Consider the following 25,213-nt stretch of genomic DNA (forward strand, 5'->3'; position numbering starts at 1 on the left):
AACAAAAAAAAAAACCACCTTAAAAGTCAGGACTGGATGTTTTAAACATTTTATGAACATATAATACATGCAGAGCCCTTTCTACTCTGAATTCTCATGCAATAGCATCATCATCTGTACTCCAGCCTTCCTGGAATGTCACATTTTTGCCTCTCCTCATTCCAGTTTCTACCAGGGCGTGCTTTGATATGCTCTTACTCTCTGCCATTGCTACTGTGTAGTAAGTGCTTCTCTCACCAATGCTTTACATATTTCTTGTCTTACAGAAATGGCTGCTAGTCTTAATAATTTATATCAGTTAAAATAAAACTGTATTCTCCACTATCCTACTGTATACTTCTATTTGTAAGGTCAATAAAAGCTTTTCTGCTTGCAGTAAGAAAGAAATCAAACCATAACAAGATATTCCATTGAGAATGTCTTTCCCTCTGGGACAAGGATGCCAAATTGAGCACTCAAAGTACAACAAGCAGTATTTCTTAACATCTTGCACTGAGAAAACAGAACATGGAGTAAGTAGAGACCTATTTCAACTACTTTTCAGTGACACTATCACTTACCTGTGATGGGAAATGCTTAAGAGAGAAACAACAGTTCTAATAGTCAACTATCTGAAAAGCAACTTCAACTATCCTCTTCAAAACCCTGTCCAGAAAAACTAGCACCATATCACAGTCACAAGGTATTTTTCAGTATTTAATCCTGCCAACCTTCCTTTATTACTCTACATTTAGGACAAGGGTGTTTCAATCAACTGTCCTCTCCTTCACTGGACACTCCTTGAAATGGTGCACTAGGACGTGAAGAATTCCAGCCCTTCACCACAGACATTTATTATTTTATAATGTTTTTCCCATCAGCTCTATGTAACTAAGCTCTCTGGGTAAGATGTCCCACAAAGACAAGGCATTAACCAAACAAATGAAGTAATTGATGAGTGTGTTCTTCAGGTACTTTACTTTTAAAATGATAATGCAAATGCCTTTCTGACTTTGCAAGCTCTTTTCCCTCCTGTTTTTTGTTTTGTTTTACAGGAACAGTAAAAGTATTTTTTACTTTTTGCCCACCTTAATTGCAAGTTCAAAACAGCTGGGATGAATTCCCATGCATCAACATAATTGTTTATGAAGGTCTACTTAGTACATGCTTCATAAAGATAGTGGCATATGGAAAATCTTTCCAGCTCAGATGTCTATTTCTAACAGTACCCACTGGTTTCACGTACAGTGCCTTCCACATTCTAAAGGTGTGATTGCGCTGTCCCTATTAAAAAATAACCCCATCACTTCCTTGAGAAAACTGATGGCTGTCTGACTATTTATAGAAGTCTGAATGCCAATGCTTTCCCAGCTCTTGCCCATCTCTCTTTTATTTACTACAACCAAAACAAATGGCTTTTTTTAGTATACTTGTTTTATAGAAGATACTGAAATTATGCCTTGAATGCTTTCTGTGATTCGTTATTTCTTTAAAGAAGGTACCAAGTTACTGTTTTTTCTCTTATTTTACTTCAGAAAAATAACTTTTGAAAATTAATATCGGCTTTCTTACAACTAACAATGAAACAGAACAAATCTGCAAAAGACTGCAAGGAATGTATGCACTGAAATGGCCTACATAATTCTTTCCAGAATTAACATTTTTCAAGTAATAATGTATCTCACATCTCAGTATATCTTTTCACTATAATAAACAAAGGATGAAAAAAAAATACTTTGTTTGGCATGCACAAGTTCTTTCAAGTCTAGAATCAAAAAGCATCTGGATCAGGTGAAAGTAGGCCTGCATACACAGAAAAAGCAAAGGAACCATTTTTAACAACTTCAATTTGCTCACAGTTACAAAGCAAATAGCTCTGTTATGTTGCAACACAAAAAAGTACAAAACCATAATAGTTCAATTCACTGTGAAAAACAAGAAAACACCAATGAGTCAAATTTAAAATCTCCCAACCTTACTGTCTCTCTTCTTTATTGTAAACGTGAGACAGTTGCTCCTGGCAACATAATACAAATTGACATTACTTTGTATTTCCAGTAAGAAAAGGTAGCTATGCAAATGAGAGCTTCCCTTCTCCAAAAAGTTTCCTTCAAATAAGATTTAAATACAAAAATACAGATCCATCATTCACAGGATGTGAAGCATGTTTTTTCACAATTTTTTAATTACTTTAAGTTTAAAGATACTGATAGTATATTTTATAGTATTTTATATAAATGTGTACTAATTATACATAATTACAGAAGACATCAAGCTCCAAAGGAAATCTTCTGATTTACAAATCTAAATTTATTTGCATAATATCAAGACCAAAAACTCCAGCTATCACTATCCACTATTAGTTTTAGACCTCGAAACAAAACCTTCCAAAATGATCCTACAGTGAGCAAAACCCAGCGCAGGTAAGGAATCCAAGCCAAATAAATTAATTCCACATGTTTGGAAGAAGGTAGATTTGAATATACTGAGATACTGTCCTTGTGAACATTTTAACAGCCTTGGGATTGTTTGGAGTCAACTATGTTCTAGCTTATGACTTTGCTTCCAAGGATAATATTCAACATGCTTCTAGATTCTCCATCCAACATGTTACTTGATGTATTGAAGTAATGGGGAGCAGACCAGAAATCTTAATTGAAATGCATACAAAAAAAGAAACACAATTATTAATAAAGCCCTAATAAAACTAAAAAAGTATGCCTAATAAGGAAATTAAGTTAAAATTGGACAAGCACACAGGTATAAAGCCTGCATCAAAGTGCTCCACAAGGGCAATAGTACCACAAATTTCCTCCTACACCTTCAGTTACAGCGGAGTTTCTCATACTCATGGGCCTTTTCTTTAAAAAACGCTTATCAAAATGGTTACAATTCAGATGCAGAACTCAGATTACAGAATTCCAGCTATATTAGGACTCCATTGTCCTGAAAATAGCATATTTTATCTCCTTCCATGTTTACAGACTGTTTAACAGTGCCTATAGTGACAGGTCAAGGAACAACAGTTTTAAACTGAAAATTTAAATTGGATATAAGGAAGAAAATTTTTGTGACAAGGGTGGTGAAACAATGGGAGATGTTGCCCAGAGAAGGTGCAGATGTTGAAAAACAGGTTGGATGGGTCTTCAAACAACCTAGTCTAGCAAAATGTGTCCCTACCCATATCAGGGGGTGTGGACTAGATGATCTTTAAGGTTCTTTCCAACCCAAACCATTCTACGACTCTGTGGTTTGTCAACTGACATCATAGCAGTAAATGTAACATACATATGTACTAAATGTACATATATAACAAAATTAACATAACTAACACACAATATTTTAATGTTTTAACTTAAAAATGGTAAAATACATCTAAGCAAAATAAGTCCAACTGGCAAAGCTAAATACTTTGACCATGTAATCTACCACTACTGTAAAACCAGAAGTGTTTAATACAGCATGAGACATTAGCTACTGTTAGCTGCTTCTACTAATATCACTTATACCGGCTGTGAAGTCGTGCCTTATTGTAACAAATATTTTGAAAACACACATCAAAAGACTGAGATATTTACAGCTGAGATCCAGGATGTATACAAACAATGCAGATGGAAAATACAAGGGAGACATCTGTCTCACATCATGGGCAGTGGTCATGGCACATCATGCATTGAATTAGTCACACTTGAAATATGCAACAGAGAAGAGAAACCCATTGGAGTGAGGAGCTGAACAACCAGGTGTGACTTTGAAAACATACAATGAAAAACGGCAGAAAGAGGCCAATCTGCTAATCTAAAAAAGAGTCCGTGTCTACAGCACGACAGAAAGGATAGAATGGAGCATGCCATGAAAAAGAAGGAGCTACCATTCCCCTCAGGGTGGAATAAGTAATTAGAGAAAAAAAAAAATCATTATTACCCTATTTCCTTCAACTTTTAAAAACATGTTATAGTCCTTTGCGTCCAAACCCAGTTTGACAAGCTTAAATTTTCCTTTTGTTAATATACCCCACGTACAGCGTTATTCTGCATAGGAGACATATAATCTGTCATTGCCTTTTGAGCAGTAAGAGATTCCTGCTGCTGACTCAAATGAGGCTTGAAACAGCAGTAGCTTGATCACAAAAGTTAAGCATTTAATCAGCGCAAGGAATGTGCGTTATTCCTTTGAGCTCATCTTTCACAAAGGCAAAAGTCACCCTGAAAGAAATCTTCAGCACAAGATTTACTACACATAAAACTTGACCAGCTTCCATTCAGACTTCAGGATCTCCTTCCAAACTTCCTGCAGTGACAAGCACAGAAATCTGTATTTATAAATAATTCCTAAGTTTTCCAAAAACAGTCATTGGTACTGGAGAAGCGTAGGAGTCAATAAAACCAGATATGTCACACTTAAATATATACTTCAAAATAATTATGTGGCTATGCTGAGCTGTTCATAATCGATAAATGCAAAATCTAAGTTATTACTACACAGAAGAATATTTTTATCTCACTGAAAAAAAAAAAAAGATTTCCAATATATTCCCGCCTGTATTAAACTGCCAGAAAAAACTGTCACAGATGATACAAACCATTTTCACAATTCTCACCACATTTCTTGGTTTCTCCTCAAGCTTTTCATCTTCATTGCAACATTATTTAGCAGCTTAATATTTCAGTGTTCAGAAACACTTCTCAGTGGGCATCAAATTCAGTGAGAAACTCTATTTTACCCAATCGTCACAACTTTCCTTATGAATTTCTAACTTCATAACACTTTTAAAACATCTTAAGTTCCTCAAAGCAGGACTAAATCTTCAGTACCTGCAGTGCCAATAAACTAAATCATATTTCATGTAATAATTGCATCCCACGTTCTATTCTGAATATGCATTTACTATTGTTAAGCTAATGCCATAATTAACAGAACTCAGACTGAGGGTGCATATCCTGCATCACCCTGCAAGAACCAAAACCTGGCTACGTGGATAAGCATGAAGTGCAGCAGGCTGGCCATTAATTCAGCCAGATCTAAGCTCCTTTCTCTTCCTTTTTCTCCAATCTTCTTCCATCCTTGCTAATCTGTATTTTCAACATTTCTAACACAACAATAATATAAGCCATTTGGTTGTTCAAATAATGAGTTGCCCAAGAATGGCTGTGTTTCATCTCCCTGGGGTACCCAGGGTTCTTGAGGTCCAAATAAACCCAAAGTTCATGTCACGATCCAAACGGCTATCTAGCCAGCATGAGAGTACCCCGCTCCTAATCAGAACAGAAAACGTGACCACTTCAGAGACCGAAGTCATTGCTATTGCTAAAGTGAAAATCTCAAACAGTTTTTATAAATTTATCATCTTCTCCATCTCTGTATTGTTGATTTCCTTGCATGCACACATACCCTTTTCTTTTTGTGCAAGTTATCAGCACTGTTAAGTTTACTTTAATATTTTCAGCCTTGTTTACTAGGTCTGCCAACCCCCTTCGGATATTTCAGGGAATGAAATATTTTATTCCAAATATATTTTAGTTTTTCCTCCAGTCTGATTTCCCCTTTCACCATTACTCCTGACAATTTTATGATAATGCTACAGAGTTATGCTAATAACTGTTGTAACAAACTTCATCTGCTTTCTGGTAGCCTGACAAAAATCACATCAAGAATTGCAAAATAAAAAAAGGTTTGTAAATTTTAACGTTATGGCAAAATTTACAACAAACACACCAACACAATAGGCTATTCAACAACAGATTTTGCACAAACCTTCTTCCAACAGGCATTCCTTCCCTTTTCCCCTCACATAGTACCGTTTATCAAACACACGATCAGGCAATTCCTTTAAGGCAGGTTCTTTAACAAGCACACTGCAGCCAAGACCACATCAACATGGAAAACACAGTCCTGTTGTAATGGTCTCCTGGCCAGCCACTAGTTAAGCACCCTTGCTGCTAGAAATTCACTTGTTGATCCCTTTTCTTTCTCTATGCCCTGACAAATCCGCTCTTGCGTTCACACATGTACGTAAACATTGTCATACAGCACATGAACACCCTATTTGCTGTATTGAACACATGGCTCTTGACACTGTTCTGCAGGAATAGTTTATGTATTTTATTTTTAAAAAGCAACATCAGTGCTGTTTGTTGTGGGTTGGGTTTTTTCTTTTTTTTTTTTCCTCAAGCTGAGGCAAATTATCTCATTTTAACAATTCTCCCCTCTACAAAGCATAGTTGTTTCATTTTTATTAATCTAAAAGCAGGATCTTATTGTTTTGATCTTTTCCCTAAATATTTGTATTTACAGTAGTCTCATACTGTAAGGAATTGTATTAGAAGTATTGAATTCTTCCTGAGTAAAACTGGAACAAAACAAAATGAAAACAGCTATTATCATTTAGGGTTTTTTTAGTTAAAAAAAAAATACCTGAAGTATAATATAACTCAATTAAAATGCAGTACAAATTTATTTTTAAATATGCAAACTTGGCATTACACCAATACACCTGCAAGAAACACACTGCCATTTCAAGAGGCAGAACATGATGGAATACCCCCAAACAGTTGCACTCCTAAGGAAAAAGAATGCAACATGGTTCTTTGGAAACTGTGAGGCAAGATCTTAGAAGAAGGAAAGTTACACAGCTTCTACATAATCTTACATTTTATAATACTCTTTGGAAAGTGTCTATGCATCCCCCAGAAAAGCTTTCGTAATATATGCTTAAATAGTTACTGGCCAAATTATGATTACTTTTTCATCTCTAAAAATAAGCTGCTCTAGTTCTCTCCCAACTGTGACATTGATGGCATATTTTTATGTCCTCCTCCCTTAAGATATTACGGGATCAACTACAGTCATAAAGTTCTATTGCAACTGAGAACAAAAGTATATGGGGGAGTGGAGGAGGAAGAGACAGGTGGAGGAGGAAATACAAGAGATGAAACATTCTGCACTGCTTATCATTCAGACTCTACCTCCTGGTACAAACAACCCCATTCTCTTCAGGCTCCGTAACAACAAAGCAAAAGAAAACAGCATGGTCGATTCTCATACACTATCAATTTTAACAGCAAGGGAGGAGAAATGGTCTAATTTGTGAATGAAGAAAGAGAATTACCTGTGTTTTAGTGGCTTTTCAATAAGTTGTTTTGAAAGATCATACGATTACGTGCAGAGTGAGCCAGCTGATTTCATTTCTTTGTGGACAGACCAGTTAATCAACAAGTATTTCAGCCACTTCTCCTTTTTAAGGAACCTAACATGACACAACTCAACTCTGTGCAACTTCTACAATATCTCAATTTGGCAAAACTTCTGTAAGCACTCCACATTTAAATTATACAAATAACATGAACTGACTCTCAGTCATGATCGTAAGTTATCCAGATAACTATGGCAAGCCTTCAGTAATACTGTATGTAAACATCAAAACTGTTCACTGACACTGAGCTGGTTGGCATAATGCTGTCATTCTGCATCATCATCACCTACTCTGAAAATCCAACATGACATGAAAGGTTGGAACATACACATTTTTCTTCAAGCTTTACAAAAGAAATAATCTGTCACAGCAGCATCTTTACTTATGACCATCAAAAATATTAACAGAACAACACAATTTCAAATTCAGAAAAACCAAAATAGATTTAAGTTCCTTAGCAAATACAACAGGAAATTATATGGCTAAGAGAGTTTAAGATCCCCAAACAGTTAAATCACAAAACTGTTAACAAAATATACCATCAAGACTTCACAGGCTTGCTACAACCAGTTATTACCCCTTTCAAAGCTCAAGCTGTGCAATTCAAATAAATGAATTACTTGGAATCACAAAATTTCATCTATCATCCTTGTTATATTGCCTGAATATTTTACTAAATACAACTGAAACAAACTTCATTGATATTTAGATAGGTATCTCAAGTAGTTGTATCTATTTTTTAAAATTACATTGAGAATGAAGAGTGGTTAAAATACCAGCAAGTGAAAACAAACAATTAATGAAAAGGTCTAGCTACAGAATCCCAAAAATACTCATTCTTTATCTTGTGACTATTGGTACTAATCAGATGCCTATAATCTTACTAGGAAAATTGGTTATTTTAAATGCAGTCTGTCATGAGCAGCGATCATATAAATTAAAATAATGTATTTACATGAGCCAAGACATAAACTAGCAGTAGATCAGGATTTCACAGAACAAGGATTTCTACAAGCATGACATACAAATGCCTCTGAATATCATGCTTATTGTAGTCTTACACAAAAATGAAATATATAATACTCACTTGCACATTTTCTATTTTTTTTTTGCCCTAGCAATGTCCTAGGTAACACTGAACTGTAACCATCTCTTTGAAGTAATTACATCAACTGGCAGAATTCCAAACACAGGCCCTATGCTCACATCAGGTACTAGGAGCTACAGTCACAGTCTATGAATTCACCCACTCTAACAGAAAAAACGTAGCTCATCTCCCTCCAGGCAGTTTTTCTACTCCATTTGCACCAGCAGGGAAGCAGGCTGGTTGCAGCTAAGCTTGTAGCACTCCACAATGCTTTCCAAAGCCTGCAACAATCTGAACCAAGGGAGCACACAGAGCTTCCTCCCTACCCAACCACCAGCACGAGGCATTGTGTACAGGTCTTGTTCAAACACACAGCCAGGATTCAGTCAGCTAAACACGTTGAAATGGAACCTGCAAAATTATTTGTATCCCATTACTGAAATACAGTCCCAGGGATCAGAACATTGCCCTACTCTTCCAACCCCTGAGTGTCAGCAGTGATTATACTTTAGTGATTCCTTTGCAACTAACCATCAGTCTCATGCACAGCATTCAACACCTCACCAACTGTTCTTGTGTGCCTTGATCATACAGCATAAACACAAACATCAAACATCTCTCTGAAATTCAAATAAATTTTGCCTAAGAAGCTCCTTCAGCTCACCTAGCAAGGAGACATGGCTTCTTGTCCTATCGTCTTTTCCATTACACAATATCATCAGTACTAATCTGGACTTAATGCCCAGTTAACCAAGTCAGATACCACAGAAGCAAAAGCCTGTGTTTGCTCCACAGGAGTGCCTGTAGCTGTTCCTCATTTTTTAGCAATATTTCCATAAATATTTGCAATTATTACATTCAGTTTTATTTACTTTTTTCTATGCAGAATTCAACACTTGATCTAGCACTTCATGAATAGCCAGAGAAGATAAAGTACTTAATTCACTCTTAATTCACAGCTGCTCGCTATCAGGAAGGAAGGCTGCACAGAGGTGCACGTTGGGCCCAGTTCTATTCTGTGCTTTCATCTGGTGATGCGGAAATGAAGACTGCACTTATTAAGTTTGCAGTGCGCTTACAGGCTCTCCAGTGAGAAGACAGATAGGATGGAACTGTAAGCACATTAAAGAACAGAATTAGAATATAAAATGAATTTAACAAACTGGGGAGAAAGCCTAGGGAAAAAAAAATAAAATGAAGATTTAGTTGAGTCAGAACCAAGTAGAAGATCCCAAGGATAATTAATTACTCAGATAATGGATAACAAGCACTGAGGCTGCAGTTATGCACAGAAAGATAAAAATATAGTCTGAATATGACTTAACAAAAAAAATAATAATGAAGTGGTAAAAACTGTACTGGGTCTTAAGAGAAAACATACACAAGAACTGAATGGGCATTCTTTTCTATTACTTGTGGTAATGCTCCATTGGGTGCTACAATTCAAACCAGATACGTGGAAATTTCAGAGAGAACTAAAGGTAGATAAACAAGAATGAACAGAAAATACAATCAGTGAGTAAAGAGAGCTGTTTAAAGACAATATGACTGACAGGAGATACGATGGATGTTTCCAAATACAGGAGCTTGTATTTCACAGGATGCTGAACCAGAAATAGCAGACTTAAACTACACATTCAGCTCTGACTTGAGTTGCTTCTCTAATAGTTCTGTTATTTGCATTGTTCATGTTATACTGAATCCTAAGACAAAAATCTTCAATACACAAAATTAATAAAGTGATAAAGTGCAAACCTTGGCCTCCTAAGGTTTACATGGAAGTTTCTGTGTTCTTTCTTTTCGTAAGAATGACCTTTTGGAGTTGGTCTATGTAATAGCTTATTTTTTAACAAACTAATAATCTGAAACAGCTGAAAAGCTCAAAAACAGAAGATTTTTTAAAAAAAAATCATGACTGGCAGCAAGGGTAATCATAACATAAAACAACCTGCTTCCTAAAGCCAAAATCAGGATTATCCTTTTAAGATGGTGTTCAGTAACAATTGATGATAAAGAAATTAAAAAGTTTATTCTTCGTACTCTTTCCTGTATATCTTAGAAGTCACTTCAACACATTTCATGAGAATTATTCTTGCTACTTCTTACCCAACCTTTTCTCTTCTTGTCATATTTAAATTGAGAAATAATTATCCACTTAAATCAATGCTGAAAAATAAGATAATGCTAACTAATTTTGCCACAAATCGTAACATGACATACCTGTTCACCTTTTAAAAGCTTTCTGACTGGTAGAAAGAAAACTCTTGCATGTTTCACAGCTAAAATCAAGCCCCTGTTCTGAAGTTCCTCTTTAAAGGCGATGGATTCCATCTAATTGCCAACACCTGCATTCTCTTCCAACTTATCCAACTGCCCAAAAGGTTGTATCATGGTTTTGGTTTGTTTTTTTTTGTTGTTGTTGCTTTGCTTTTTTTTTAATCATTTCCAAGCTGCTGTAGAAGAGCTGACATTTTTCATCTCCTCCCTGTCACACTTCAAAACATGAGGTTTGAGTGCATTTGTAGATTGAACCTGTAGTACAATTCTTCTAACATCACAGTATTTTGAACATATTTGTATTTGTATCTATATCCTACTGGCATGAGTTTAAAAAAAAAATTAAACCTGGAAAAAAACAAAGTGATGATGAGTTTTTCTTCATGTCAGTATGCTAAGACCGATGGTAGTAGATTTAAATTTAAAAGTTATGTAATCGTTCCATATGGTAACAGTCATAAATAAAAACTTGAATGAAGCTACCCCATGTGTGGGCAATCAGCAAAATTTTAGATATCAACTATTTCAGAAGAATTTATTCCAATAGTTAGGCTGTTTGCCTTTGGCAACAGAGTGTATCAGGTTTGTAGAAGCTATTAGGTTTTGCAGAAATTAAAAATTACATCTCTGTTGGATATGTTCAAACATGCAGGGAGTCTGTTTCCATCAGCTAACGTGGAGAGCATGTTCCAAAAATATGCATTTCAGCTTCTACATTTCATGTTAAAGAAAAACAGACTTGTGTTTTGGTCTACTGAATCTATCAAAAAAAAAAAAAAAAAAAAAAAAGAACTATTTATATGAATATTTGTAAGAATAAGTTACCATGTAATCATCCCATATGACTCAATCATTTAACAAGCTTGAGAACTAGTACACAGTTAGTTGCCAAAATGCCATTCACTTCCTACCATCAGTTTGGTTATTTGCAGATGAAAAGAATAAGCTCTGAGTTGACAAAAAGAAAAATAATTATTATTATTTTTTGCCATTTCCATATACATCAGACAAGTATTTAATATGCTCTATCTGCAGGTGAAGCATAACAGGGGCTCCCATCTGCACTAAAGATATGTCGACCTACCAAGACTTCACATGACCCAAAAGCAACTTTAATTGTCTTAATCCTTCTTTTATTACTTATGTGAATATTCAGAAACACGAAGTGTGGCTAATTGACCTGCTTCAAGCAATGCATAGCACCAGGCTGAACTACAAAACTGGACTGTAAGCCTGCGCCCTTCATCTCATTAATATTATTGCACTAATAAGGCAGCTCTCTGGCAAAGCAGTGTGTACGAAGTCAGACAACAAATGGAAAGCAAAACTGAAGTTATTAGCCAAACCTGGAAGTGCCCAAATGCTAAGCAGCTATAAACATTCAAAATTTTTTGTCTATGAGGCCTTTCAAGTGAAATGTGAATGCAAGTAAACAGAGAAACATAATATCATAACCATGAGAATACTGTAACGCTTGGAGGTCCCAGCTGAGATCAAAGCCCCAGCATTCTAGGCACCACACAAACAAGTAGAAACTATTCTGACTTACACAGCTTGTAAGTTATGTAAGTAATAGAAAAGATAGCGAGAAGAAAAATGTGTAAGCTTTTAGATAAGAGAACTGAAAGGTCTAATGGAGACATTAAAAGAATGGTCTTCCTGTTACAGAGTTCCATGAAGTTCATTAAAGCCATATTAGATGCAAGCACACTTACAGTTTTACCTTTAAACTAAGTTAAGGGATCTTTCATAAATCTACAATTTTACAAAAGTAGTATCAAAACTGCAGTAGTAGGAAACCCAGCTTCTTGGTCTGTATTATTTCTGCTACCCAGTAGCTACTTTTGCTGTCAAGGTATTCATAACACGAGCAATGCATATACCCAATAGCTGAAAATGTGTCAGAAAAAAAAAAAAAAAAAAAAAAACAAAAAAAAAAAACTTGCTGTTAAAAAAGCAGAGTTTTAATCAGTATTTCTGTTCCATTCTACTGAATGCTGAAATTTGAAGTATTTCCTAATATATTACTTCTTGGCTCACTAGTCCTCATCAATCCATTAATTTCAAGCCCTTGTCCTTGTGCACAAGCCCTAAGTATAAACTGAAGTGAAATGTTCACAAATCAGTATCTTCTACTTGTATTAATTAATGGAAAAACAATTAGTTTTACAGTCAAAGTAACTTCTGCTTTTTACTCAGAAAATATTAATTGTAGCACCTGGGAATAAAAGAAATGGGATACTTCCAGTTCATAGGTCAAAATACAATCAATATATCATCTAACTCTTGAACTAACAAATAGACACAGGAATGAAGATACATGCTTTCCAACTGGTCCTTATAAAAAGCTAACCACAGCTTCCAAACACGTTAAATAATTTAGGGACAATGCTCTCCTATGCAAATTAGTGCATATTTTTTCACTTTTGTCCACAAATTACATTCTCATTGATGGATGGCCTCAACAAACAGTCTAAGAGTAATTGTTCTTTGTCAAATGCTTGTAGGTGTTTGTGTGAGTAAATTTGCATTCTTATCTTCACTGATTTTCTGATCAAGCAGTATTTAACACAAAAATGGATTTGCCTCATACTAATGAACCCTGGATAATACACATCATAATTGAAAATACTATAATGGCATCTGCTTGCAAATAAGGAAGCTTTGAGAAGAGTACTGTATCAAAATATTGTAATTTAAATAAATTGCGTATTCAAAACACAGCTTTGCACAGACAACATATTCCTACTTTGAAGGATATTAGATTTCACTGAAAACACAAAATGCATGTTGGTCTTCCATAAGTCATTCCATAGGACTCTTATAATTACTTTTTAAAGTATCTCAAAAAAAAACCACCCTTATATATACAAAGTATACATTGTTTATGTAATTTTTTTCCCTTATTTAATAAACCCATTTTTTTGGTGGTTTTTACATTGTTTCTTTCTATTTCATACATCATGTTTTAGGAACACTGCAAACGTAGGGATTTGTATTATAAAACTTATTAAAAAAACTAATAGGAAGAACAGCAGTTGAACAGTATGCAACAGATCCATCATCCTTACTCCCCCTCATTTATGAATAGAAAGAGATACCATGCAACATAACTACATAAATGAAAAACTCTCCTGCAACAAAAATGAAATAAATACAGCATGGAAACCCCAACCCACACCACAAAGTGAACTTTGTAAAAACTGTTATCAAGCATAAAAGAAGGAAAGATCACGCAGTTAAAGCATCACCACTAAGATTTAACTCCAGAAAGTTTGGTAAAAGGCACCAAATTGTCATCAAAGCTTCAACCACTGTAAATTATATAAGCCTGTACTTAAGCTTTAAGTCAAACACTGCCAAAACCAGACCCCCTCTAGGGTCAGTAAGCTTTAGGTCAGGCTCAACTTCCAGCATGCCACTTGTTGAAGCACAAGTCTTCTTTCTTAGAAACCTTCCCTACAGCATGTTAGACAGCCAACTGGACACACATTATCACAGGAGGTCTGATGTCACTCCCCTGCACTGCAGAGCACTTCAAGGAAAGCTAGAATGTGTGCAACTGCACATGCTCCTAAAGCAACTTAAGTACAGCTGTGCACACTGAAACAGGTGTTTCAAGTTTCAACAGCACAGCATTTTTTACAACAAAACTCACATTTTAGACAAATAGGCATTGCCTGGCTTCAGGTTTAACCTGGAATAAATGAATATATACCTGTTGAACTATTCCTCAAAGGCCAGCCATGGTCTGTCTACTTCAACATGAAAAAAAAACATTTCAAGAGGATTGTAAAAAAAATATTTAAGAAAATAATAATACGATGTGCCTATAGCTTATACTTCCTCTCTCTTAAAGTATATAAGCATACCTAAGCAGGTAAAGATAAAAACACTGGCAATATATGACTAACATTAGGAATAATACTACAATCAAATTTGGTTCAAAATTCTTTAGAAATATCCTTGTAACAAAATAAGTGTTTCTGAAGATGAAAACATACTGAAATGCATGTAACAAACCTTAGGAGCATGGTACAAAGAGCAGTAAGTGCCTTTGATATGTGTGTAAGTGTCGTCAAAAGTCTCTTCTGAGTACATGCAAGCCAAGCATCAAAGCAGTCTTCAAAACCCAAATAACAACAACATCTTGGAATGGAACACCACATAATCATACTCTACAGCTGAAATTAATCCATTTTCTTTATCAAAAACTAACAGAAAATACAAAACACAAAACAGCACAAAGCATCAGAAGCAGGGAATTTTGTGAATATTTATCTTAGTAATCTGAGATATGTGAACAACATAACCATTTTAAAAATAGGTTGCCATAATCTGACCCAGGATATTGCCTCTGGTAAACTACACAGCAGAGAAGGACTTCGTTTTCTTATTACAAAAAGCTAATCAGGTCCATAACCTTTAACAGAAAGCTGCATAATGGACAACTGTAACCTAGCAGGTCAATAATGAATGTAATAGGAGCCAGCACCAGACCCAGCACTTTCATGGAGGAAAGGACCTGTATCCTGAGATCTGATATTAAAACATTGCCCAAACACCAACATAATCAAACATCTTCATCTTCTGCCACCTGAATGCAAGAATACTCCATCTGAAAAGATACAAACTGCTCTGGACTGCACTGCTTCATGGTAGATTAAGTTTTTACAGCACTATACACCTATTTGACAACATCCAAAGCCAGGCTTTCCTTTCATGAGCATTTCTGCAAGACCTGACATTTACAATACTTACGCATTGCAATAAGGTTTCTTTTCATATCCTTTGTAGTTATTCATGTTCAGAGCCATTTTACAAACTTCACAGTGGAAACATCCTTTATGCCAATACTGTAAAGAAATGTAAAGTAGCATTACTTACAATGCCAATGTTTTGAAAGCTATTTTAGGGCACAGGACATGTAAAAACACAGCTATACGTCAATATTTTTGGCCACGCATCACAGATTTCTGTAAAATCATCAAAGGAATCACTTTCATGCAAAATTGAAGGAGCTTCTGAAACGCTCACAGAAATGCAAATTCTCTGTTGAAGTGAATACCGAGACCTCAGCACGGTGACCTTGCCAGAACTGTTTTAAAGATAACCGAAGCAGGAGTTGGACATTTTGGTCTAGTTAAAAAGAGAAGAAACCCGAGATGCGATGCGCAGCTCTTTGGTACGCACAACAGAAACTACATTTAGTGCATAAGACGGCGTTTCCCTCCCACCGCCTTCCCTTCCCAGGGACGGTGCCTGGGCGCAGTGCCACAGCCCGGAGCGTTATCTATCTGCGAAGCGGACACGGCAGGGCCGGGGCTCAGGTCGCTGCTGCCGCACCCCGGTACGCTGCTCCCGGCACCGCCGAGGCACCGTTGCGTAAGCGGCTGCCGAAGCCTCGACTCGGGGAAGACACCGCCAGCGCAGCGAACGGACCTCGCAGGCAACTTCTGCCCCCGGGAAGCGTCCCGGGCGGCCGCTGTTGCCGGCTCCCCCCTCCCCCCCTACAGGGCCCTCTTCCCCCGCCGGGTGCCCGCTGCGGCCGCGGCGCGGCTCGGGGCGAGCCCGGCGTCAGCGCGGCGATACGGCGACCGCCGCCCGCCCTGCGCCGATGAGCGGCGGCGGGGCCGAAGAGCGGCAGCCCCCGGTACGGTGCGGGCCACCTGCCGCCAAGCTCCCCATCGCCTCGTCCCCGGCCCGCCCGTCCGCCCTCCGCCGCCGCACCTTGTCCAGGCAGTTGACTTTCTCGGTGGGATAGACCACTTTCCCACAGCGGGCGCACTGGGGGTTCATGGCGCGGCTCCTCCCGGGCTGCGGCTCCCTGCGGCCGAGGCTGCTGCGCGGCGGGCGGGCTGCGCGGGGCTGCGGGCGGCCGATGGAGCATCCCCTGCCCGCACGGGGACGCCGGGGCTCCTCAGCGGCTGCCGGCGGGCGAAGAGGTCATCGACGGCGGCTGGGGAGGAAGCGGCGCTCCAGCTGACTGCGGCTCGGCAGCATGTGTGAGTGGGCGGGCGGGGAGCCGCTGCCAGTCGCCCCCGCCCGCTCGCCGCCCCGCATCCACCCGCCCCCGCCGCCTCCGTGTGCCTGCGCGCTCGGCTCTCCGCGCCGCCGGCGGAGTGACTCACGCCGAGCCCCGCGCGGGCAGCGGCCTCAAGCCAAGCCCACGGGCGCGCCTAGACGCGGCCAGCAGAGAGAGGAAGGGAGGGTGGGAGGAAAGAAGAACGAGCCCCGCGCCGCAGCCAGCTCGCAGGGGGGTGAGATAGAGAGCTCCTGCGGGGAACTGCCGCACCTGTCCTGGGTCCGACGGGAGAAACGCTGAGATGGCTGAACCCTGTCCCCGTGGAAGGAAAGAGGGCGAGGGCACCTCTCTCGATCTCGGCGCTCCCAGAAGCGAGGCCCGAGGCCTGGGAATAGAGCTCGGTGTGATGCGGGGTGGAAGAGATGTTTAATTACTTAAATGGCAAAAGGACACTAAATGCATTGAAACTTTGAGGGGAGCAGGGAGTTGTCCTCACTCAAGTCTCATTGAAATCCTTCCAGCAAATCATCTTCACCTGGGAGCTGTGGGAGCCCCACCTGGAGGGACTTGTGATAGGAACATCGTATATAAACGAGGTTTTCACTTGCAGACCTATCACTCCCATCAGTGTGGTGAGGAACACGTGGGGTTTTTTGTTTGTTTGTTTGTTTTTGTTTTGTTTTTTTGTTTGGTTTTTTTTTTTTCCTTCGATGACTTTAAGGGCTCAGTTCTGCTGTCAAGTTGTGGCTATGTCACCAGACACATCTCCTATGAGAGGCTCCAGTATACATTTCCAAATTTTTGCAGGAATAGTAAATTCAGCTCCTCAGAGCAGGCTTTTGCCATTCATTTTTGATTGGCTCATTGGTGCTGTGGGTACGGCAAGAAGCTGTGCCTTTTTCCTTACCTATAGACATCTTTAACTACCTGGAACACAAACCACACCATAAGTCAATACAGTGCAGCCTTTTCTGAGGCAATGGAAGTTTTTTCATTTCAGTAGTGCAGAGTTTTGTGTGCCTAACAGCAAGGACAAATTCTGCACATAGTTGAATGTTATTAAGTAATCAGAATGCAGTCAGCTCAACTGGAATATTTGGCAATCATTCTTCCTTGGCAACCCAACTTCTATGCACTGACTGGTTGAAGGCGTGGGGAGGCTGATTTAATTGAAATTAATAATATATGTGATTAAATGAGAAATACCTAATCAGGCTTTAAATATTAAATGACTGAAGTTATAATGCTTCTTTTGCCTCATTGAGACATAAACACCTGGCACCCAATGGAACTCCTAATGTTGAGATGCTAGCTGTAATGTAAGCAACAGGAAAGCAGATTTGCAGGCAGTCCAGTAAATGTTTATTGTCTGCTCTGGCTTTCAGTGCAGTAGAAAACAGAGAAATTGCTGACCAGCGAGGTTTCCTTTTCTACAGCCTGCAGTCTGGTCCATTTCAGAGCTGTTACTACAATTTGCAGATTTCAAAGTCATTAATCAGATTTTTTGATGTTTTGATTCCAGATTTTTGATCTGGAGAGTAAGATTTGTCTTCTCAGACAATAGATTGATAATTTATCATTAACACTTGAAGACCAATTTGGCCTCAGCTTATTAGTACTCGGAATTTACTCAATAGAAATAGGAACATATGTACCCTGTAGTATAGAGGCAGCAAGTGCCTTCCTCTGCTACCTCTGCTGTGCAGACTGCCTAGCTCTTTCTGCTGGACAGTCTGACTGGAGGTGGATAATGGCTTTTATTCAAGGAACTGTGAATGCCAGACACCTGCATCTGTTGGTGAAAGAAACTTGAATACATGGTAACTCTGTGTGTTCTGCAGGAGCTGTCGTTTAAGCAGCCATCTAAGACCACAGCTGAGTTGTATTTTGCCCCAGGCCAGTAATGGGAAGTGGGATGGAGACCCAGTTAAGTTAATCTCAGAGAGCACTGGATGTTATTTATAAGGAAAATACATATTTCTGGTGGTTTATGGGTACAAGGGCTCCATAGCTCACTAGAAATAACTAGAGGGACTATTGAGCACAGAAGGGCAAAGGCCGTATTCTTTAGCTTGTCCTTCAGGAAAATAATTTGACATATTTTACTGTTGTTTTTTTTTTCCTGCTATCAGAGATGTTCTTTTTAAGGTTATAATAGGTGAGATCACTAACAAGTTATGATAATGCATTCAAAGTACTGCCTTACTACTGCAACCGGTTCATAAAGTTCATGTGCCAGTTCCAGCAGATAACAGATATTGTATCATGTTTAAGTGAAAAGATGATCTCACAGTTAAGGCACTGCATGAAGAATTGCAGATGAAGCCTCTGAGCAGTACTGCAATACAGATAAATTATGCTGAAAGAGGTTTTGTGAATTTCTGTGGTTGCCCTTAATTGCGTAGGGACGGAAAGCATTAAAGCAGTACTGGTTGGCACAGGAGTTGCCAGTCAATTTTTGACCCTTCCTGTCTGAGCTTACATTTAACTACATAAAAGGAACTGCATAGTTACATTTCAAATAGGAACAATGCAATTTTAATGTGACCTTGTTTAGAGTTACCCATGGTGCTGCTGGAGAAATGTGCTTTTAAATTCTCTGCTGTGAAGGAGTAATTCATACTTTTCATATGCAAGGGTCAGCAAGAGCCTATTTTCAACTTCAGCTATAGAAAAGCTAATGCCAAAAGTGAATGTTTTCCTATCAAAATTGAACTAAAGCCAGTATGGTTAGACTTCATTATTTTCTGTAATATGATCCAAACAACACTCTGTAGTGGAATCTCAACACACATTCCCAGAATTAGCCAATGTTTTGCTACTCAGATTAATCTAATAGAGTAAGGGAATGCTACAGTGAAAGGATGGTCAATTGCTAGCAATGTTTTCTGTTCTTAGTCTCCTTTCTTCACTTAAATGTGTGCAGAGTATTGTATCCTGCAATAGCCATGTGCTGATACATGTGCAGATACATGAAAAAGCAATAACCAAGAGTCAGCACGATAACAGAATTGTCTCAAACAAGAGACTTTCATTCCCTTCATGTTAAAGGTGCCATGGAAGTTTCTATCACTTTATGCAAGGGGGCAAGTTTTTCCCTCATTAATGAGTCCTCCAGGATTTCTGGTTGATAATTTCTCTTCAAATTATGGGGAAAAAAGATGGTTTGCCTTTGCATTTGACTGAAGGCAAAAGATAACTGCAATACAACTTGGTGAAAAAGGGGTTGTTGCTTGGACTGTGCTGAACAGAAGGCTGTTATCTAGACCATTTTGTTTTTCTTGAAGCTAGAACAGCTCATCTGTGAGCAAAAAGCAGTTTGAAAACTTCATTCTGGTGCAAATCTTATTACCTACACGCATATATATTGTTTCAGAGAAAGCAGCTGGGCATCAGCGAAGCATATGTGCTCTGTAAGTCAGGTGTGTGAAACAGGTACAGCTTTGTGGATGGCAGCACACAGGCTGTTTTGAGAATTTGGCAATGCATGCTTTTTTAGCAAACACATCCAGAGATGGAGGTAAATGAGCACAAGTACTTAGCTCTAACCATACCAGCCAGTACTTTGTAAATTGTGTCTTCTGAGATTTGGGAAAAGCATTCAACCTGTCTTACAGCTCAGTAACATATTCTAACATCAGAAGCTTGCCTACACGCTCTTCACATTAATCTTACATGGCATATAGTTTAAAAGCAATGAGCAATGCAAACAGGTGCAGGCAGAGCACAGTACTCTTTGCTACCAAAGGCACGCTGGTCCCAGTGCCCCAGTCCAACCGTTCATTCTATCATTCAGTTTGCAGGTGGAGGTGGGGAACTCGCTGAACACAAAACAGTGTCTGCACAGAAAGTGGCTTGGAATCAGAGTGCTTTTAAACCAAATTTCCATGTTCAGTGACAGTGCTTAGAAGAAATACACATTATTAGTACATTAGTATTATTATTATTCCTCTTTCTGTGGAACAGTCTCTCTAACATTTCAATAGAGTTACAACTCAGAGGATGTTTCAGGCACATAAACAGAACAAAACTTTATGTATATTGCATTGAACATACTGGGAAATTTTCTGCCAGCTCTAAAGTTCAACAGTTTCCTCTTCCTTCCTAGGCAGAATTAGAGATTCCTACCATGTTTTGCAGGAATAAAAACAGATTAAGAAGAAATAAGGATTGGGGGAAGCTAAAACAAATATTTTATTCCATTAATTAATTTTCATGAATTATGAATTGATACAGGATTGAAAAGATAACTTCAGAGCTCTTAGAGAAGCTGAAGGAAAAGACTGTCTGCAGTCACCTCCACTGACCCTTGTCAAAACTGGTTATTTCATCCCAATCCAAATAGATTTCCAGAACCTTTACCACCACAGAAAAAAACCATCCAACACAGTTCAGGAAAAAGGCCCTGTGCTACAATATCAGCTGAGCAGCTGTGGAAGGACAAAATGTTAATTATTCTGTCTGACTTAATAACTGCCACATTTTATTTGCTGTGTTGAGTAAAAATATAAAGCTATTGTGTTTTGCTTATGAAGATGAAATGGAAATAAAAGATTATTTGTTAATTGTGGGTATTGTTTACTGACCTATGTTTAGCTTAACAGAATAGGGATTTAGAGTTCTAAAGTTAATTTTTAAAACTAATAAGAGGGTTCTGGTAGCTCTGAATAAAAGGACAACAATGGCAGTATTCATGCTCTTGTCTATGCAACTACTTTCCTATTATTTCCAGAAATAGCAGAGCAGCTTCCTGCCTAAATAAAAGAGTTCACGTAGATGGAAATTAGTCTATAAAGCTTTTCAAAATAAGGTTTCCTTTTTTAAAACTGAATGACACGATGAAATACAGGAAGGGTTGGGCTGTGATTGGACTGGATCTTTCAGTTTTATGTTCTAAAGGTTACGTGACTGTTTCAGAGTAACTGCATACACTTACTCCACAAATGGAGTGAGAGTGTTACAGGGAATACACATCTTCCATTGCTAAAAGAAACAGTTTCTTGCAGTACAGGTACAGAATTATTAGTAAGCCCAACTGTGGGTTTCAGAAGGAAGGAACTATTTCCAACCCTCCTAGCAAGATCTTAAAATTAAAGCCTTCACGGTGCAGACCTGTCAAATCTCACACATTGAGAGGGAGTCTCACGTGTTTGACTCCCAACTTATCTCCCCTGCAGTTAGATCCATATCACACTCATTTGCAACACTGCACCACAGCTTACCTCCCATTCTCTGACCCCACATGCCTGGCACAGCTGGATGGCCCACCGCAGCCTGCAAACAGCTTCTGCTGCCCTGTGGCACTGGGAGCAGGAAAGGAGGAGGAGGATGTGTGGTGTGGTAATACTGCCTTGCTGAAGAGAAGTATGGATTCCAGGGGAATTCATGGACATTTAGCAAAATCTCTTTCTAGAAAAGTGACAAGTGAAATCTCTCTGTGGACCAATGTTAGCAATTTTCCAATACGTGTTACTTTATAACTCTTTTTGAACATAGATAGGATGAGCTACAATACTACTAAAATACATAAAAGCTTATGACTATTTTAAATTATAACCTATACATAAATGGAAAGAAAAAAAAAAAAAAAAAAAAACCAAGGTATGTTACAGGCTATAGTTGGTTAGTAAAATAATGACCTCTGGTAGTTTTTTCTCAACAACAAGAACATGGGCTCCTGCAGTGGTGTTCCTAGTTCCAAGATTACAAAATATACTAGTTCAGCAGGAAGCAGGATCAAGGATTATTCACCTTCTTCAACATACCTGAAAGGCTAAAACGAAAACAAATATTGCTGAAAAACAAAGAAACCTCTATAATAGGTTTAGCAAAGCCCATCTCACTTTAAGCTCACCTCAGATGTGCTAAGGACATGGCTCTGAGTTCTGCTTTGTGCCTATGTTTTTAACAACCACACTTCAAAGAACTGAAAGGCTGGGGCCAAAAGGCCAAGGCAGAGGCTCAGTCCTCTCCTTCACACCATTTGGACTACTGGTGACCTGAAAGGCATTATTTATGGCCTAGTACACTGTTGCTTTCATTGAAAAGGAAGGAATTATGACTTAGAGGCAAAGTCTCTTCTCTCTCCAACATCTTTCCATGTGTATTTCCATAGACAAATTTACTGGGGTCACAGCAAAGTCTAATCTGTACCATCACCCTAAATGCAGAACAATCATATGGGGTTACATGAACCTTGTATGGAGAAAGACATAGTTTAAACTTTTTTTTTTTTTTTAAACCTTAAATACAACTGCATTAGAAACTTAATAATAAATAAATTGAATTTTTTTTTTTTTAAGCTAACTATTTTAACTGGTAAAACTATGGTGTGACTAGAAATTATGCTGTAGGTACAGACACTTTGAATAAAACCTATGTCATCTCTTTAGCCTGTATTTATTTCACCTCTGCCTCAGAGGACATGGGGAGTAGGAGCCCCAGTGCTACTGTCAGGAATAAGATACAGTTCAAAACTCAGATATCTTTCTTTTCATCTCTGTGCTTGCTCATTAATTAGAAATAAATAAAGAAATAAAAAGAGAAGAGAAAAAGTAAATATTCAGCCACAAATTCAACTTACTGAGTAAGATTCTCGGTAATGTTGCATTTTGGAGGAGTTATTTTTAAGTATGATGCAAAGACATACACAAAGCAAGAAAGAACTTCAAAAAGGGACTACTTTTTTTTTCCTAGAGCGAACTCCAGAAGGCTCCAGAAGTAAAAGTGCAACAACATATCATGTAAGTAAAGTTTTCTAACACATAATTCAGAATTTCTCATTTTTCCCTAACAGCCTTCTGTGAATTATCTTAAATAGTATCTTAGAAAAGGCAATTATTATGTGGAGCATTAAGCAGAGCACAGATATTGGTACACTTCAGAGATGCCAGTTAATTTCCCCTTGACTACTGAACCATAAATAAAGGAAAACAGCATTGTTAATGGCTTTAGAGTTGCATGGTGGCAAGCAGTGGTTGTATTGCCACATGAAGAACGTATTTTTGGAACATAACCACAGAGGGAATTATTACAATATTAATTACAGAGGATGTTTTGTTTACTTCATTCTCATTTTAAAAGCCCAAACCATTTTGCTGTGTCCGCACCTTCCCCTGCTGTACTCTGCAGACCATCTGAGCTGGCTGCCCATGGTGGCTTGGCAGCAGAGCGTGTTTCAAATTCTCATGAGAGTGACCTACTTGGTCCAGCAAGGGAAGGAGGGAAAACTTCTGAATGCTTGGCTTTCAGTGTCCCCAGCAGCATGACTCACCAAGGAAGCTGAGCTGTCCACAGCCAGCAATGGCAGTTGTCTCAGGCAGCACATCACACAGGATTCATGCTGCAGCCCTGAAATAACCACTGCTGCTGTTCTAGGTGAGCTTTCCAGATTAAGCTGTATGGCAAAGGCACTTGATCTCTGCCAGATTTCCAGGCTGCTTGTTCCTTCTCCCCCCAGACAGAGCCTGGCTCTGACAGCAACCAGATGACTTGCATCTGCCTTGCTGCCAGCTGCATTACTCTGGGATGCAGCTCTGCAGCATGCCCCACCACCGCAGATCACAGGCACTGTCTGCTTGGTGCCATTTTTCCTTTAGAAGCTGTTGCACACTATCTAATAAAAAGAAATACACTTCAAAGCCAAAAGCTTTTCTAGAATACCATCATCTGAGCAGGAGAAGATCCTTTCTACTCTCCTTCCTCTGACCACAGCCTGATTTAAGTGCCTCCCATCTATGCTAATCACATTAACACCTGTACTCCTCACCTGGGCTGCAGGAGGCAGTAGCCACATGCTGTGCTGGGAGTAAAGCACAGGAGTGTGCCTGACAGTCAGCAGTCCTGCCAAGGATGGGAGGTGCTCAGGGTCAGGCAGGATAAGGCCCTGGGCAGCTGATGGGGGAGTGGCAACCAGCCCACAGCAGGGACTGGGGGCTCTGAGGTGCCTTTGGCCCCAACCATTCTATGGCTCCAGCAGCAAACTATTGCCCTGCACCATCTCCACCCTCCACAGAGCCAGGGTGGGTTGAGAGTTGTTCTGACACCTGAGCCAGACTGCCTGCTTTCAGTCCCTCTGCTAAGAGCAATAAATACCAGATATGAGAAAGGAATCTTTATGGTGAATCATAAATGAGAGGCAGAGGAGTGAGGCAAGGGCTGTAAGAGGCTTGCCTTCCCTTCTGCAAAGCCTTGAAGGAAAGTTTTGTGCCCTGCAGCATGGTGTGAAGGCTGATTGCTGTGGGGGACACCAGCCCAAGGCTCGCTCCAGAGGACATCTCCGGATCATAGTGATGCTGACATACTTTGCTGATCTGCCTGGGCTTCATCCAGTACACGCCAAATCCAGCGGAAAGACTCCCACTGAAATCCATGTGTGTGAGGTTAGAGTTCAAGTACAACACGCTGTGCAACGTGCTCTGTGGAGGAGGTTCAGCATAAACAGAAAACAGTGTCGTTGGTTACGTGCTGGCACCAACGTTGAATGTTACAAGCTCCTTTCACAGCACCAATTAGTGCAAGTGGACAGGAAGTTACTGCTATGACTTGTCCTCCATTGTAGTTAACACTTTGATGAAAGAAGGTCAGATTTACAGGGGCTGTTCCAGATCTTATAGCACTGAATTAAATTCTGGGGCTGTTTATCTGTAAATCC

General features: G+C 39.1%; 1 protein-coding gene across 1 annotated transcript in view; it reads right to left on the reverse strand.

Annotated features, from left to right (window-relative positions):
• The window catches only part of NEBL (nebulette), a 240,161-nt gene extending 223,818 nt beyond the window's left edge, over positions 1 to 16,343 (reverse strand). Inside the window, exons 1-2 of the mRNA XM_042817112.1 lie at positions 16,266 to 16,343; positions 15,297 to 15,391 (exon numbers count right to left, since the gene is read on the reverse strand). Coding sequence (XP_042673046.1) covers positions 15,297 to 15,391; positions 16,266 to 16,334 — 164 coding nt within the window. The 5' untranslated portion in view covers positions 16,335 to 16,343. The remainder of the gene's footprint in view (positions 1 to 15,296; positions 15,392 to 16,265) is intronic.
• Positions 16,344 to 25,213: the final 8,870 nt, after the last annotated feature.

This window comes from Centrocercus urophasianus, unplaced genomic scaffold (assembly GCF_019232065.1).
Source record: "Centrocercus urophasianus isolate 14NV4802_14NV808 unplaced genomic scaffold, USGS_Curo_1.0 seq_16, whole genome shotgun sequence".
Classification (NCBI taxonomy): Eukaryota; Metazoa; Chordata; class Aves; order Galliformes; family Phasianidae; genus Centrocercus; species Centrocercus urophasianus.